General features: G+C 33.9%; 1 protein-coding gene across 10 annotated transcripts in view; it reads left to right on the top strand.

Moving 5' to 3' along the window:
* The window catches only part of LOC123822047 (muscular LMNA interacting protein), a 232,971-nt gene that overhangs the window by 122,669 nt on the left and 92,073 nt on the right, over positions 1-18,229 (top strand). For 8 of the 10 annotated variants that reach the window (XM_045843875.1, XM_045843876.1, XM_045843877.1 and 5 more), the window contains one exon: positions 9,268-9,339. The exons of the other annotated variants lie outside the window; for them this stretch is intronic. In XM_045843875.1, the coding sequence (XP_045699831.1) occupies positions 9,268-9,339 (72 nt within the window). The remainder of the gene's footprint in view (positions 1-9,267; positions 9,340-18,229) is intronic. 10 annotated transcript variants of the gene reach the window in all.

Raw genomic sequence — 18,229 nt, forward strand, 5'->3', positions numbered from 1 at the left:
TTGACTTCTTAGTTGCTCTTTATACCTCAAGCTAAAGCAATATGGATCTAGCTATATACATACAGGGCAAAAAGGAATGGAAAATTTCTTTATGTGTGAGAATTATTTGATTTATAATAAACCTAAAAACTTAGTAATTAAAGAATAAATAGGCTGTGTATAAGGAAATAGAATTAATAAAGGGGAAATATTGACTTTTAAATGCTCTGAAGCAAACCACTGAGCAGAGGTGTGAAACTGACATTTATTTCAATATGAGAAGGGATATATTTGAAGGAGCGACCTGTAAAGTTCATTTCTTCTGGAAGAAGGCACCTCTGTTCTAGAGCATGACCACTTCCCAGCCATTCTCAAATACTTTAGATTGTGGATTTTATACACCCATAATTTGGCCATTATTATAGAAATAAAATAAAATTATTAAAGTATTTGTATAAAGAGGGAGTTCAGATTTTCAGTTCAGTGCATTTAAAGTAACAGCTTTAGAGCTTCCAAGTTCCATGAAGATTGTGTTCAACTCTGTTTCAATGATGAACTTAAAATGGGAAAGATAGCCCTGGCTGGCATAGCTCAGTGGATTGAGTGTGGGCTGCGAACCAAAGTGTTGCAGGTCCAATTCCCAGCCAGGGCACATGCCAGGGTTGCAGGCCATGGCCCCCAGCAACCACACATTCCTGTTTCTCTCTCTCTTTCTCCCTCCCTTCCCTCTCTAAAAATAAATAAATAAATCTTAAAAAAAATGGGAAAGATAAAACAACCCACATTCTCTTGTTAATCATATTGCAATGTGATTCAACTTATGCATGCATTAAACACCCACTGTATGCCTACCACTATACTAGTGTTTTCTGAGATGTGTGTATATACATGCTTGTGTGTGTGTGTTTAAGGAAAGTAAGAGAAAATTTTTTTGCCTTAAAAATTTTCATTCATCAAAAAATAAATGCATAATGTGGAGAAGGCATAGAGTTATTAAATGTATAATAAAGCTAGAAACAAGTATATGGAAATATTAACATAGTATAATGTGGATTAACTGTAATTGTGCCCTGAGTTTGATATACTATAAATGTTATTATGAGATGTGGTTAGTGAGGGAATTTATTATAAATGTCAGTCCTGTTGGAAATATTTAGAATTAATCTTAATCAAGAGGGAAGAAGTTGGTATTTCAGAAATGGTAACTAGCTGACCAAATACACAAAAGAAGATTCCAAGGGAACACATGTGGGGACATAGGAAGACTGGCCTACCATTGAGCAGTGATGGTGATAGTGATGGTGATTGTAGCAACAGATATTGAATGCTCTCTGTGAGTCAAGAAATATCCTAGCAGTTATACAAAATAGTTAGAAATTAATTAAAAGGGACTATGTCAGTTAAATTTTATGACCACTTGAGGTTGGTAATATTATTTTCTCCATTACATACACCAAGAAACTGAAGTTCAGTGACTAATTTGCCCAGGTCACTTGTCTTTTCCTGGCAGAGCTGACATGTGTATTTAATTTAAGTCGACTGATTCCTGAAGCCATGTTCTTTATTACCATGCTTTATTGCTATAAAACAAAAACTCATATATTAATTATCATTTTAGCCCTTTTTAATAACTCATGAAAGAAATCATCATTATGAAATAATGATAAGAATTACTAATTTACATATACTTGAGTCATCTTAAAAATGTATCATGAGAGATTAAGTCCTTGTATTTTAAACTTTCAAAGTAAATGGAGTAGTGAAAATCTAACTTTTTCTATAATTCTAAATTTAAAAATATTATTTATTTGAGGTAAAATTGATGTGGTGATTACCATTTCAATACATGTGTTTGATTATGGAATTCCTTTGTAGTGTATTAAACAAATTGGTGATCTAAACATTACCGTTTCCTGACTTCATTAGCAATTATTTCTGAAACCATAGTGCCATACACTTAGTCATCACCTTTGTGAACAGCGATCATACTGCAGAGGCTTCTTCAAATTGTTTCTGTTTGTGGTTCACTTTGCTTCATTCATGTTTCATCCTGTTTTTTTTGGAGGTAGTTGGAGGAGGATTGGCCCAGAGGGGCTTTTGATAAGTCGAGCCCTTTTTTGTCCTAAAATCAATTTTGTTAAAGATCTGTTTTTCCACAGCTCACTTATTGCTCCTAATGTTAATAAATTTTCAGCAATTGCCCTATATTTTGTTTTACTTCATTTGTAAGTTAAAAATTAAATGTATAGAAACACATGATAATTTGATGTAAATACAATTATGAAAATATGAAGAAATTATAATTTGTCTACTTTCATCTGCTGCTTTGAAGAGAAAAATATTTCTTATAATGGGTAAAACCTAGAATAACTTCTGCAAAAATAGTCATTCTCTGAGACATGCTGTTCTTTGTCTAGTTATCTCTTCCTTGCTTCTTGTTATCATCTCTCCAGGTAAAAATCAGCCTCTATATTTTTTATTGCAAACTATTATTTGTAGAAATTATAACTTGAGTATAAAAATTCATTTAAATGGATTCTGGGATAGATAAACCTTATTTTACTTTCTTTTGATGTTTGACTAGTTTTTATTAAATTGCTAAGATTACTTTGTAGATTGGTAGGAATAGATAAAAGCTTTGGGATATCAAAGAAGTTATACACTTTTACGAATTGTTTCTTGTTTTGCTCCGCTGTGGTGCTAGTGTGAGTACAGGGCTATCTTTGAAATCAAAGAGCTTTGGATTTAGATCAGCCCCACTTAGTGCAAGATCCAGAAAGAAAAGTGGTCCTGTTATACAAATGGCCATCAAATTAAAACACAAATGCTTGGAGGATATTAGTTCAAAGGCCCTGCTGGCCTTTGGTATTAAAATAAAATGAAACAGCTAGAGCATGCAGAGCTAAATTCAGATAAAAGTATGTTTAGTGTTCCTTTTTCACAGATTGAGTCTTAAGGTTCTGAATCTGTTTGCATTAGCTTGATAAAATTGATATATTTTTTTTATTTTAATTGTTGTTTAAGTACAGTTTTCTGACTTTTACTCCCATCCCAGGCCACCCCCCAGCCCTCCCTACCTCCCTCTCATTTCCATGCCCCTCCTAGTTTTTGTCCATGTGTCCTTTATACTTGTTCCTGCAAACCCTTCCCCCTTTCCCCTGAAATTCCCTCCCCTCTCTCCTCTGGTCACTGTCAGCCTGTTCTCGATTTCAGTGTCTTTGGTTATATTTTGCTTGTTTGTTTGTTTTGTTGTTTAGGTTCCTGTTAAAGGTGAGATCATATGATATTTGTGTTTCACTGCCTGGCTTATTTTGCTTAGCATAATGTTTTCTAGTTCCATCCATGCTGTTCCAAAGGGTAGGAGCTCCTTCTTTTTTTCTGCTGCATAGTATTCCATTGTGTAAATGTACCATAGTTTTGTGATCCATTCATTTACTGATGGGCACCTAGGTTGTTTCCAGCACTTGGCTATTGTAAATTGTGCTGCTATGAACATTGGGGTTCATAGGTTCTTTTGGATTGGTGTTTCAGGGTCCTTAGGATATAGTCCCAGCAGTGGAATTGCTGAGTCAAAAGGCAGATCCATTTCTAGTTTTCTGAAAGAATTCCATACTTTATTCCATAGTGGTCATACCAGTCTGTAATCCCACCAACAGTGCACTAGGGTCCCCTTTTAAAATTGATATTTTTTAATTGCAGGTACAGTTAAGGAAATTGTTTCACATATAGTGATTATTTCAGATATAGTTGAGGATATTATTTCACATGTAGTGATTATTTCAGATGTAGTTGAGGGTATCATTTCATAATAAGGATGTCATGGCTATGGACAGGATGGATTACCCTGAATGTTGTTCAGCCTACTTTTTGATCAAGATCAATGTTGTCTGAGATACTCTTTCCCTTGGGAAAGCCTGAATATCACAAAATTAATCCATGGAGTTGTATTTGGGTCACAATATATTTTGCCTCTATTTATGAAATAGTTTAAATTTCTCTTAGTGAGTTATTATGATGTTCCATGCATTTTGACACTTACCCAAGTTGGTAGTGTGCCTGTGCAGGCCTTAAAGTTATTTGCAAACATAGTATATTTAAGGAAAGAGTTGGGAGCTTTTTGATATTTCATAAACTTCTAGCTGGTACTTTATTTATAAACTCGCATTCCTTGAAGGCCTCAAAACACTTCCAAACCTATTACCCTGGCAACAGTTTCTATGTAACTCTCTCCATTACTGCTGATCACATGTAATCTGGAAAATGAGCAATATGAAATATACCTCTGCGGGTTTGCATAGTTCGTGTGGGCTCAAACAAATCACTCGTTCACTCAATAAATATGTACTGAGTGCTTATCATGTGCAAGGCACTTTTCAAATATGTAAGCATGTATTTCCATAAATATAATAGCAAAATATCTGCTCACAGAGTATATATTCTATGGTGGAACAGAAACAATCAACAATAACCCCTCCCCTTAAATAAGTAAATTTCCTTGTGTGTTAGAAGGCCGTATGTGGTAATGAAAAAGTATAGCAGGATAAGGAATGGTGTCACAAATTCATGCTGGGCAGTCAAGACAGATTTCTTTCAGAAGGTGACATCCCATGAGGGGTTGCTCGTGAGAGAGTGTAGTAAGGAAAAATTCCTGAGGCCAGAGAGTGCCTGGCAGACATAAAGAACAGGGGAGCCAGTGTGGCATGAGTGGGGTGAGGGGACCCTGAGGTTGTCAAGAGGGGGATGTAACTCAGAGCTATTGCAGGCCTGGGGACTCTTGCAGACCGCTTCTAAGTCTTTGATTTTTAATTTGAATAAGACAGGAAGCAATTGCTGGGTTTTGAAGAGATAACTAACACAGTGTTATCCATATGGCTGCTGTGTTAAGAATAGACTCTAAGAGGTTGAGAGGGGAAGAAAAAACACCTTAAGAGGCTCTTGCAACAACCTCAGTAAGTGATGGTGGCTCTGGTGACATTATAGCAATGAAGACAAAGATATATTCTGTATCTGTATATATTTTGTAGGTAGAGTAACATTCATCAGTCATTACAGCCAGACATATGTGAAATAGTAAAACAGCTGAAATTACATACATATGTATTTTTTTTTTTTGTTTTCTTTTTCTCTTTTGTCCTACTGTTTTTCACTCTACCTCCTCCACGAAGTTCTTGGTGCCTTTCTGAGGATTCTGGATTTTCGGTGATTCTCCCATCCCCGCTATTCTGTCACTTCCATCTCTATACTAGCCAATGCTGTGTCCCATTTTCTTCACTTCTCTCCAGCTAGGCTTTCTGGAATGATCTTAGCAATGATTTACACGTTGACAAGAGCTTTGTTTTCATCCCTTGGGGAATATTTTGCTACATTCAGGGTCAGGCTGGTCAGGTCTACCTTCTGTGATTAGCTGACGGTGATTCCAGCCTGTAATACTATAGTCTATTATTCAAGTTATATTTACCTTAAGTAGAGTGATTTGCAATTTTAAACAAAGGAAGGGAAACCAGTGAATTTGGTTTTAACACCTGGGAGCCTTGGAGAGCTGTAGAAGAAATATATTTCAATTTAGAATAGTGTTAAAAGAACCCAGAGGAAATATAGTGAACCCGAAGTGTATCTATTATGGCAACAGGAATGATTTTCAGACTGAAAAGGGAAAGCTATACATGTCGTAGAGATGCATAAAGCCTAAGATAGATGAGGAACTAGAAAGATTACTTAGTTCTAAGTAAGTTCATATTTCCTGGTCTAGATAAATTGTGTCTTAAAACAGATGAAATTTCTACTTCTATTGCAAAACTATTTTAAATGATGGAAAATAAGAGATTTACCAGGAATAAGAAGTGAGCCATATGTTTCATTTTTCAAAAATATAGAAGATAAATTCTGAAAGTTATAGCCTATATTCTTGGTTTGTGAATATTTACAAAAACAGTTATAACTGGAAGTAAGACATTTTCTTCAAGCAACAGACATTTATTTATTGAATGCCTTCCAAGTTCTAGCTTCTGTGATATCTTTTATTATATCATGAACAAAAAGAGACATGCAAAATGTAATGATGTGTTTCTGTGAACTCACATTGTTCCAAGGGCCCAACCCAATGCATCCTCAAGGTCACTCTCTAACCTATTACCTTATTTCAAATTTCTGGACAGTATTTGTTTCCCTATGACTTTTCCTTTGCTTTCTTATTTGTTTATGGTTTGTCTTCATCCTTATGTTAGGACATAAGAAGCTCTAGAAAATAAAGGCTTTGTGTGCTTTGTTCACTACTGAATCTCTAGTACTTAGAGTGTATGTTACAAAGTACGTACTCAATAATATTTTGTTGAATGAATTCATGAGTTGAGCTGCCATATCCAAATATATTTATAGGATTGATTGATGTCAACTAGGTTGACAGAACTCAGTAGACAAGAGTTCCTTATACCTGCTATATGACTTGAATGAAAATAAAAATGACATACCTAACAAAATGGTTCATGAAATGATATAAAAATATCCATCTTCATAGTTTACAATGACAAACCAAATATAGTCAGATGAAACTAGATAGAGGTAATCCCTAAAGTACTCTTTCTGGATCTAGAGAAAAAGCATAACTACAGGATGGATTTCAATGTCAATAAATGTGTAAAAAAATGAAAGAGGATTAGAGATTTTGGGTGATAACATGCTCAGTATGATCTAACAATATGAAATAACTCCAACTTCACTCTCTGATATTTTCTAAACTCACCACAAAAACCAAAGAGATAATTTCAATTATTATAGTCTTCATTGTATTAAGTGACTTCATTGTCAAATTATGAAAATGATGATTATATTCTACTTTGTATTAAAAACAGATCTAATTAAACACATACCCATTTAAAACTTAAAGAAATATTGACAGAGGGAAATGATAAGAATAGTGAAATTCTTCAGTTAAGGACCGCTCAGGAGCGGTCGGTAGGAACAGCCGAATATTCCAGTATCATGCTGACCAGAGCTCTTACAGCATGCATGATTCCAAGGGAGGAGAAATAGAAGCAATGGAGTAGTTAGCAGGGAGAGTATTTTGGCTCAATATAAGTAAGAATTTCATACCAATTCTAACAATTTTGCCTAAATGTGTTGCCTTGGGAGGTAGTAAGTGTTGATGTGGTGCCTGAACAGAGGACCAAAGAGATTTATGTCTTGGGTGAGGGCTGTTAAACCACATGGCAGTTAATATCACTTCTGATTCTAAAATTCTATGGCATGACATGTGCATTAAAATGATATCTTTGTGTAAAGGTTCCTCCAGCTATAAGCTTTAGGGCAGTTGAAGACAGAGGACAAACATTATAAATGATTATGCAACCTGAGCTGAGAGGCAAGGGCGGGTAGTAAATAAGTGCACTGTTAACTGAGCTGGTGTGTGCACATCCAGATCCCAACTATGACTTACTAGCTAGTTACCCGAGATAAGTTATTTAACATCCTGTACTTTAGTTCCCATATGTCAAATGGATATATTACAGTATCTACCTAATAGACTTGTTGTGCTAATTAAATCAGATAATATACATAAAGCATCTAGAAGAATGGTGCCTGGCACATAGTGATTGCTAGCTATTATTATTATAGCAACTGTCATTACAATTAAATATCCATAAAACCATCATGCAGTATTAATGATATATTTTATTCTGTATTATTTGTCTTTAAATATTCATTGGGAGGATGCATTATCTTTTTTAAAAAGATTTTATTTATTTATTTTTAGAGAGGGAAGGGAGGGAGAAAGAGAGAGAGAGAGAAACATCAATGTGCGGTTGCTGAGGGTCATGGCCTGCAACCCAGGCATGTACCCTGACTGGGAATCGAACCTGTGACACTTTGATTCACAGCCCGTGCTCAATCCACTGAGCTATGCCAGCCAGGGCTAGGATGTATTATCTTATAGAGAAAGTATGGATACTGGATGCAAGCAAGCCTGGATGCCAAACCTGTTTCCACTCTTTATGGGCTGTGTAGTCTTAGGCAAAACTGCAACTCACCTCACCATGTCTCCTTTTCCTAATGACTCTTTTGTTACACTGTTTCTGTAAAACTAAATGGGGAATGTATATAATTTGCCTAGTGATAAATGTCAGCTCCTATCCCCTGTGAAGAGATGACTTTTTCTTTTATCTGTATCCAAGCACATCGTTGTCTGGAGACCATAGCAGTGCTGGGTGAAGATAGAGACTTAAGGCTTGAAAGGGACCTGAGACTTCTTTTCGGTTGGATATTTTGATTTTTCTTACCTTCATTGCACCAGTTTAATGACGTTTACTTCAATTATATCCATAAAACTCAAGGTTTTATTTGATTTGATTATCCTGTCTTCTTGTGTAGTCTCTTTGTTCTGCTTTTTAGTGGACTGAAGCAGCTTGGAGCTGTGTACAGATTTCCCCCTGACTCTGAGCCCCGGGGAAAGCTGCCTGAGACAGAGGATTCTGAAGTGACAGGAACCTTGAACTTAGTTAAGCAGCTTGGGACCCACAGCAATATCAAAGCTGGGCTTTTTATTATGAATATAATCCTGATTTCTACAACTTCCTCATGTTCAGCCCTCTCCCCAGATACTACACAAAACTAAGCTACGTTTCTCTGAATTGCACTTAAAACTCAGGACATTTTATCATTTGATTCATTAACATTAATATATTAGAAAGTACAGGAGATGATAAGGTTTAAAAAATTAATTTAAGATCAACAGCTTTCTAGTGCTTCCATTTTGCAGTTAAACTGATGAAATTACTTCTATTCAGATTATGCTGCTTATTAAAAGGCTACTAAATCTTATGTATTCTGATCTTTGTTTTTATGAATGATGTAAGAAAATGTATCAAAAATTCAATACATTTTATTGGCATAGTATTTGTTAATTATGATGCTATAAATAAAGAACCATTTTCCTTTGAGATTCAAGAAAAAGAGAACCCTCAAATTTACAGAATAATACTCCTATGAGGGAATGCTATTAATGAGAAATTTATATATAACTTTCTATAAATTGATACTTTTAAGTTCTGAAACTATAGATCATATAATTGCCCATAATCCCTAGGCTTATTACTGTGATATTTCTTTGCTTCTCATTCTATGAAATATTAACATGGCAAACTAATTTTTTCCATTAAAAACAAGTTATTCAAGCCTAATGATTCTTTTCTTTGTTTAATAACTTGTCATTTAACCTGGTAGAACTAGTCTAAAATTATGTTATATTCTTTACTCTTTTCATCTCCACTCTTGCTTTCTGGTTACCCATTCCAGCAATACAAGACCAAGTCAAGCTACAAGGCTTTTGCAGCAATCCCTACAAACGTATTGCTTTTGGAACAGAAGGTCAGTGTTGGCTCAAAAGCAGAGTGACTTTTATGTTTCTAATGTCCTTTTTGTTATGTTTTCTGAATTTTCTCTTTTAAAGTTCTGTCTTTACTAAAGGAAAATTCTGCTTTTGGTTTAGGATGATATGATTAAAAACATCTTGGTGAATAACATTGAAGACATCATTGACATCACCAGAGGATCGATAAGAGCCTAGTGTTGTCCAGCCTCATGTCAAGTAGTCCTGGGAAACTTAATTTAGATTTAGATAGATCTCTGTCCTTTGGGATTTTATATGGTTGTTATATTCAAGAGCTTATACTTCTACTTGTATTGATCAGAATAGTGGAGGTAAAATGTGGTTACATGTACCACTGGCCCCCTTGGTCAAAAGTTGGTCTCATAGTAACTTCCACAGTGCAGAAACATGTTAGCTGAGTATCCGCCTTAGCTCCTTAGATCCCATGATGTGCTAACTCTCTTTACCATTCCTGCTGGCTATTGATCCTACCTCCATAAATGACAGGGAGGATTGAGATTGCTTCCAATGACCCATCCTCTCACATGATTCTAGTGCATTTTTGCTTTGCTATTAAGAGTCATTAATTATAAAATTATAGGATTCTGCTTCAGTAGGCAAATTAGATTAAAGCCCCTCATTCAATAAACATATTACAGATGCTCAAATGAGGGCCAAAAAAAGGATCATATCAGAATCAAAGTGAAATCAATTACTAAGTCTATGAAATTATTTATTTTACATGTTATTTTTCTGATATTTAGGCAATATATCTCTGTACATCAAACCCATTTTTCTGTATGATTAATATTTCAGATACTATTATTATTATTTGTCAAATTTAATGTTTGCCAAAGAGGTGGTATTTTGACCACTGGTATGAATCTATGTTTTTGTTATTTTAGCATGATCTGGGGAATAACACCTTTGTATGACCTCTCATCTACAATGTAGGAATTATTAGTAAGCAATGCTAAGTAGCAAGTAGGTGAGTATTAGTGGGCAGCATTGCTTATATCATAAACTACCCACACGTAGTCCAGAATCTATACTCTATGTTATCTAAGTGCTTTGAATTGGGGGCAGAGATGTGTCACTGGACTGCAGGGAGATTAGCAGCTACTTCTCTAGCTTCTCTTCTAAATTTCTATCTTTTATAACTCTTTAAAAGATGGGCCTAAAACACGGATTCCAAGAGGCTTCAGGAGGATGCAATAAGTGCACCCAGTTTCCCCTTATCCTAATCGCCCATCTTTTGTTTAGTCATAGTAGCAGTGTTCCCTCACCACAGACCCTCTGCCTATTTCAAGTGGACATTTCTGAAATTTGGTCAACAGGGTCTGCCCTCCCAGAAATGGGAGAAACTCTCCCCCGCGTGAAATAGCCAGGCAAGGAGAAGGATAGGGGCCTGTTCTGCCATGGTGTCTTTCCATCATGCTTGTCTCACCTAACCTGGCTCATTCTCTTCTGCCTGTGTAGTTCTGCTATATTAATTCTCTACTGAAGAAAATAAGTTAATTATTTTTGACTTTTATAAAATAAAGCTGAATGTCACTATTGGTTCCAGAATCACTGTCTGCCAGCTCTCTTCTCTTCCAATTAAATGGATTTTAGAGATTATCATCTATTAGTGATTAAAAATAAAGAACCATTAACTTAATTTCCAATTTTATTATAAACCCATTTCATCAATGTGCATGGTTGTATTACTGTATACTGAATCTAATACAACTTCATATGGAAGAGGTTTTGTGTTTTTAATTTTCAATAAAACAGACTTTTTAGGAAAACTATTATTTTTGTTTTTTACAAAAACAAAGTACAACAGAGAATGTAAATATCATGATGCCTAATTTAAAATATTTTTTTCTAGGGAGGATTGATTATTATACAAGAAATAATGTGGGTAATATTCTCTTGGCTAAGATAAATTGTTCCATAAATATTTGAATTGTTCAAAGTTCACAAGATATGACTTGATGTTTGTTTTTGCTTTTGAGCCTTTGCATAATTTCACATATTTTTTGCTGGTTTCCCATGTTATGAGCTCCTCAATGAGAAACTTAACTTTGTGGGAGTTTTTCAATAATGAAAATCTTATCCCAATATTTTATGAATTTATTTAATTTTCACTAATATTTCTTAAGTGATATTTTGCTGCTCTTTTTATGATTACTGTTTTTAAACAATAAATCTGATCATTGAGACCATTTTACCATCTGTTTATACTAGCTATTTTCAACCGGTGTGCCACAAGAATTTCGAAGACATGCAATACCTGACTGTTTATTCAGGGGAACTGACCTCTTTCCCCTTAGATTGTAAAAAAAAAAAAAAATACCAACAATCAACACAACAATAGTCATTGAGTATAAATGAATCAAAATTATAGCTATTTTTTGTCAGATCAGCAAAAATTATAATACATTTTTTGGTGTGCTGCAGAATTTTAGTAGTTAGTTTATGTGTGCCATGAGATGGAAAATGTTGGAAATTGCTGGTGTATACAATAAAACTCACCTTATGCTGTTTAAATAAAAGGAATTTATTTCTGAGTTGAGTGGGAAAATTAAGACTATAATCATCATAAACTCATCTATTTTCCTAAACATTAACATTTTGGAGTATTTTAAGTCACACAATCATTTTTGAGATCCCTTTAACATCACACAAAACACCACCTTTAAGGTTAGGGGTGATGCTGCAGCCTCATTATAATAACCTGGTAGCATCTATTCAGTAAAATGGCTTGAAGATAGAACTAACATTTAATTGAAGTCTTAGTTCAACAATTAATTCTCTCCTTTAGTTAGATTAAATCCATGGTTGACATTTTAGAAAACATTCTGCTTTATAACATATAGTATAATTAGTGAAGAACCAGACTCAATTAAAAATAATATATTTTTTTAAAGCTTTGGTGAGGGAATCGAGAGTTTCCATTTTTAAAAAGATTTTATTTATTTAGTTTTAGAGAGGGAAGGGAGGTAGAAAAAGAGAGAGAGAGAAACATCAATGTGCGGTTGCTGGGGGCTGTGGCCTGCAACCCAGGCATGTGCCCTGACTGGGAATAGAACCTGTGATGCTTTGGTTTGCAGCCCATGCTCAATCCACTGAGCTATGCCAGCCAGGGCTAAAATAATATTTTTAAAAGCAAGGTTTTCTCCAAATTCAAATACAGGCATCTCTTTTAATGAGACATTAAGCTATCATTGAATCACTGGATTGGTTTCCGAATTAATCACCCCTAGATGAATCACATAATTTTCAAAAGGGTACATTTTTTTGGCAGGGTATATGAGATTTCTGGTACTTCTGTAATTTATTTTCTGAACCAAATTTATAGCTTATTCAGTATTCTTTCTTTTTTCCCTATGTACATTTATGAGGGAAGAATTTTTAGCTTAAGTCTGAACTAAGGCTTTATAGGAAGAAGTAAATGTAAGGCATCAGATTTTAACATGTTTGCTTTAGGGTCTTTGGCTTAATCTGCTACCAATAATCATCTCCAAGATGGAGATGAGGATGAAATAAATACAAGTCATTGTAAAGCAGAAACAAAGTAATCAGATTACCGTGGATTTGTGACTGTCCATGGACTTTGTTACAATATGTTCGACAGTAGAGAAAGAATAAGCTCTGGAGAGAGCTTATTCTAAACTCTCTAAGCTCTGTAGAGAAAGTAATTTTGATATGGACATTATGTTTTTAGTCTATGTGTGTACTGTTGTTCTTTTCAGAGAAGGTTAAAAGTATCTCTCTTATTGACTAATTTTTCTTTTTATCACTTGCCTGATAACAATAGATAAAAGTTAAAATTAAACAGAATACATATTAACATTCTAAGCAGATTATTATTTGTGTTGTACACTTGTGCTAAGAAAAGGAAAGATGATATTTTTTCATAACAGTATAAATTTTCTTCTTGAAATTAATTTAAATTCTTTGTTCTTTTCCTCATAAGCATTGCTGAGGATAAAATCAAGACTATGACCAGTACTCTTTTCCAACCAATGGCATTTCAAAGATATATTTAATGCATAAGTTATGTGTGTTTGAAAGAAAAATTCTAGAGGTGCTCAACTTTTTAAGTAACATATATAAATTACAGGATTTATTATTTAAATAAAAGGTCTGGGATAAATTGTTTTTTTGTTGGAAGGAAGATTAAAAAACAAGCATTTTGAAGACTGTGCTTTAAAAACAGAAACTTAAAGATTCGAGATATCTCATCAGCTGTCAAATTAATATATTCTAAGTTGCCAGTTTAATTTTTTAAGACATGAGTTGGTAAACTCCAATCTGATTAAACATATGTCTTTGGGTGAGACTATTTTAAAATCTCTGCATGTCTGAAAAATTGAACAAAATCTGGTTGCTAACTTAGCATATGGCCTATCCTAGAGAGATATCTCTTCATTTAGATTAGTATAAATAGTGAATGTTATCCCAATTTCTTTAGCAACAGAGAAGTGCCAGGACCCAAATCTACACTAACTGGTTCTCCTTAGGCATTTGTCTACCACGTACACATCTCTTTTTAAACACTTACCAAACCATATTTAATTATGCATATTGGTTGTTTTATTTTTTACTATGAACTATTTGAGAGAATAGAATAGATTTTTGCCAAATGTTTATTGAACAAATAAATTTAGTTTATAGCTGGGCATTTCTCTAAAATTTCCAATTTTATTCCACGGGATTTTAAAACACATTTTTTTGTTCATAGGATTATAAAACAAAGGAGTCTTATATATGACAATTAGCATCTTCTTTTAGGGTAGAATAAGCTTCATCAATTTTGCTTCCATGGAAAATATACACAGGACTTTCTGCTATAAGGGAAGCACGTTGGTATCAGACTTGGCACCTTTTACAATGACAGAATACAGTCACAATCGCTGCCATGGTGACTGTTACAGTGTATCAGACACTGAGCTGAATACTAGGCTCATACTCCTGTGAAGAGTTTGATGATCAAAGATGTCAGGTAGATATCTCAAAGTAGCAGGGCTAGTAAGTGGCTGAACCAGACCTCAAATGGGATCTGATTATCCCCTAAGGTTTTCCTCCTCCTCATGCAACAGTGACACCAACTAGCTGAAGTGAAATATTGAGGCAGAGAGGATGATTTTGAATCCCTGTCCATAATCCTTTTTTTCATTACTTGCTAAAATATATTTAAATTCTCATTAAATTAGAGCAACAGAAGTGTGTTTTTAATTGAAGAACAATGAAAGGAAATAGGAAATGATTTAGCTCTGAGAAGAATTTGGTGAGCAAGGAATTACAAAACCAGCCCAATTTCTTGAGCTACTGAAAGATGTGAATTACAGTGGAGGAGGTGCTGGCTGGAAATAGGAAACACCCTTCTGATACCTTTGATTAAATGAAGGAAAAGTATGGATTCTCCTGCCACTGAACTTTGTTGGAAGGGTTTGATACTGCCTGTAATGGTTTGCAAACAGTTCTTCGGTTGGGAAGAACAGACATTTAACCCTCCAAAGATCTTGGGATTAAAATTGCCAAGTAGATTTCCCCAATTCTTGGACTTTTAAAACCAATCATATGACAATAATTTAATGATAAATATTCTTTAAAGAAGAGGTACTTGTATATATCTGGATGCCCCTTTGCCTTACAGTGTACATTTCTCCCTATTCTTCAGATTTGAATGCTATTTAGTCCTGAATGATCAACCAAATATAACCCAAGTGAGATTTATTTTGCCAAGACTATCTTCAGTCTTATAGGTAGTTTCATATTTATCACTAAAAAAAATCAAGCAACACTTTTGTAGTCCTCAGAGGGTTTTTTTCCCACCAAATGGCTGGTCAGATTAACAAAGTATAAGAGCATTTAAGTTTAGCGTGAATCATATCGAGGAGAGGCTAAAATATATAGTAACTCTCCTATGAAATTTTTGAAATCCAATTCAGTTGGATAACGTAGGCAATGCAGAAAGTTTACAGGCCCCTTTACATCATTCTTCCTTTGAAAGCTGTGAGTTTCTAATTCTATTTAGAATGCATCTAATGTATTCTATCTTTGGATACTTTTTAGAACTTAATCCTATTTCCAAAGACAGTAGGTTAGACTGATTTAATATATCAGAATAAAAATTGTTTGCAATTCCATCAAAGATGTTCCCTTTGCTGGGGGCACACATGTCACAGTTTGTTGGCATGTATTCCCATGAGGACTTGGATTTATGATGCTTGCTCATAATTCATAGCTATTACTAATAATTTAGTATTGAGCTAAAAAATGATTTTGTTTTAAAAGTCAGATTTACTATGTCTTTTTTCAACAATGGGGCCCCACAGTTGGCTGTCCAAGCAAAATATAACTACTTTTAATAAGAATATTTCTGATAACTTACTTACATTAGTTAAGAATCTTTGAAAAGAGAATTCCAGCGTGTCCCAATTATGCCTCACTTGGCTGTCATCCAGTTGGGTAGAAAAACATGTTTTTAATAAAAATATTTTATTGGAGAATGTTCTGAGAAAACTTCACTCAAAGTGAATAAATATAAAGAAATATCAATATAATCCTGCTGGCTAAGTTGTGACAAAACAATCTGTGGTCATATTTCCGGTTAATGGAGATTGAATATATTTTATTTTAATACATTTTTGTACTACCAGGAAATAAACTACTTTTTATGGCTGTTGGAAGGAGTGGATCAAGATGATATGTTTGATAACTTCTGATCAATCAAAAAATCAATTCTGGTACATTTTGAGGCTATTTAAATTCAAAATAACCACCTTCCAAATTTTAAGGTAGTCTTAGTGTTGTTCCCATTTCAAAGTTTCAGCACATTAATGACCTAAACCCATTATCTACCCTGATTTTCCAATTGTCCTGAGTAGATAGTTTTCTTTTCATTGTTTGAGCAAATTTCAATGTTTTAAATAGCCGAGTAAAAGTTGTGTTTGCCTATAATAAGTTCCAATAGAGTAACAAGGATTTTAGCCTTATTTGGGTTGAGAGAAATAATATTCTCTCATTAAATTAGCACTGATCACATGCTCAGATCTTTGATGGTAAACAAATTTAATGAAATATAGGAAAAGAAATTATTTGTTAGTTAAAATATTTAAAGAATTTAAATCACTTCCCTATAGCATTTTACTGAGAAGTATTAAAATCACATTTTCTATTATTTATATGTTCATTTAACTCCATTTATTTGTCAATTTACCTTTTCAATCTATCCCTAAAGATCTTTACTAAGCACATATCATGTGCTCTTTCCTGAGGCTACAAAAATAAATATTATATTTTTTCAATTGTAATAGGACAAGTGGTCCAGTATTATGGAGATACAGTAAAAAAGTAATTATGATGCTATCTGCTTAAGTTATGTGCAAAGCGATGGGGTGTCCCAACTTGACAAACATCTCATATAATTAGAGTAAAAAAGAAAATGGCTAAGAATTAAGTAAGACATTTTCGAAGAATAAAATCTGCTGTTTGTCTCATTAGATAGCAAGGCTTTCTTTGAATTTATGTTCTAAAAGTATGCTGTTGATGTATAGAATAAAGCAGAATATAGAATAGCTTACATCTATGCAAATGACAAATGAAACAATGTCAATGAAGAAGAGGGGAATAAACATATAAAAGATGCCCAATGTCACAAATTATCAAGGAAATAAAATCTAAAACCAGAGAGTTACTGCATGTACATCAGGATGTTAACAATTTGTTTAAGTGTGAAAACAAGAACTGTCACTTGTCACTATGATGAGCATAAAATTATTCAACTCTTTTAAAGAACACTTTGAAAATACCTGATAAAAGTGACTCTCCATGATTAGGCTATTATATAGGTACTGTAATCTTAAGATTACAAATATGTGTCTAAAGAAATGTGTACATAGATGATAGTTATTACAGTTTATAACAGTGAAAATTGGGGGCACTGTAAATATCCAGCAAAAGAAGAAATTATCCATTTTTGTGTGGAATATGCATATAATGGAATCCTATATGTATGTTAAAGATTAAACGAATAACTACATGGAAGAAGTAATAAGGTAGGAAGAAATTTTCAGTGGCTATGGATATATTTGTAGCCTAGATTGTGGAGATGGCTTTATGGATGCATACTTATTTCCAAATTCATCAGTTACATACATTAAATACAGGTTTTTGTATGTCAGTCAAAATTCATCAAAGTGGCTGAAAAAAAGCAACAAAAAACAAAACAAGCTCTGCAAGCATATGTTATACTAACACAGTGCAAAAAAACTATATAGTGTGTTGTCTAACAATGTATGCATATATTAATATGATAAAACAATTAAAGACATACATATGATGATAACCACAAAATGAGTGGTAATGGCTACTTCTCTCATGAGGGGGGAGAAAAAGCAAGTAGGGTGGAATGCATCCTGGCTTCTGTTATTTTGTAATATTTTATCTCATATCCCAAATGGAGTGAACACGATGAACATGAGTGTTATCTTATTCTCTCCATTTTCATATTTGTGATCTATCACAATAAATAAAAAGTATGTTTTATTTGGAAAATAGTTACATGCCACTTGAGACCGAGTCTTATGAGTAAGGTAGCTACTGTATGTAAATAATTAAAAATGAGGCAAGATTTTTTTATTCCATATGCATATTTCTTGTAAACTGGTCCTGAAGCATTTCCTCAAGAATGGATTTTGAAAATTTTGAGAAATGTCTACATCATTTTTATCTCTGTGTGTAGCTTCTCCAGATGACTTCTTGGAAGGGAACAAGGCTCATCCAGATGTATAAGATGTCCAAGTTTTAATTTGCATATTTAAAAACTCAGCCTCTTTTCCTTATTCCAACATCTTATAATAGAGATATTGACTCCACAAGAGAAATAGACCAATG

The sequence above is a fragment of the Phyllostomus hastatus genome, unplaced genomic scaffold (assembly GCF_019186645.2).
Source record: "Phyllostomus hastatus isolate PE091 unplaced genomic scaffold, TTU_PhHast_1.1 phas_contig_40, whole genome shotgun sequence".
Taxonomy (NCBI): domain Eukaryota; kingdom Metazoa; phylum Chordata; class Mammalia; order Chiroptera; family Phyllostomidae; genus Phyllostomus; species Phyllostomus hastatus.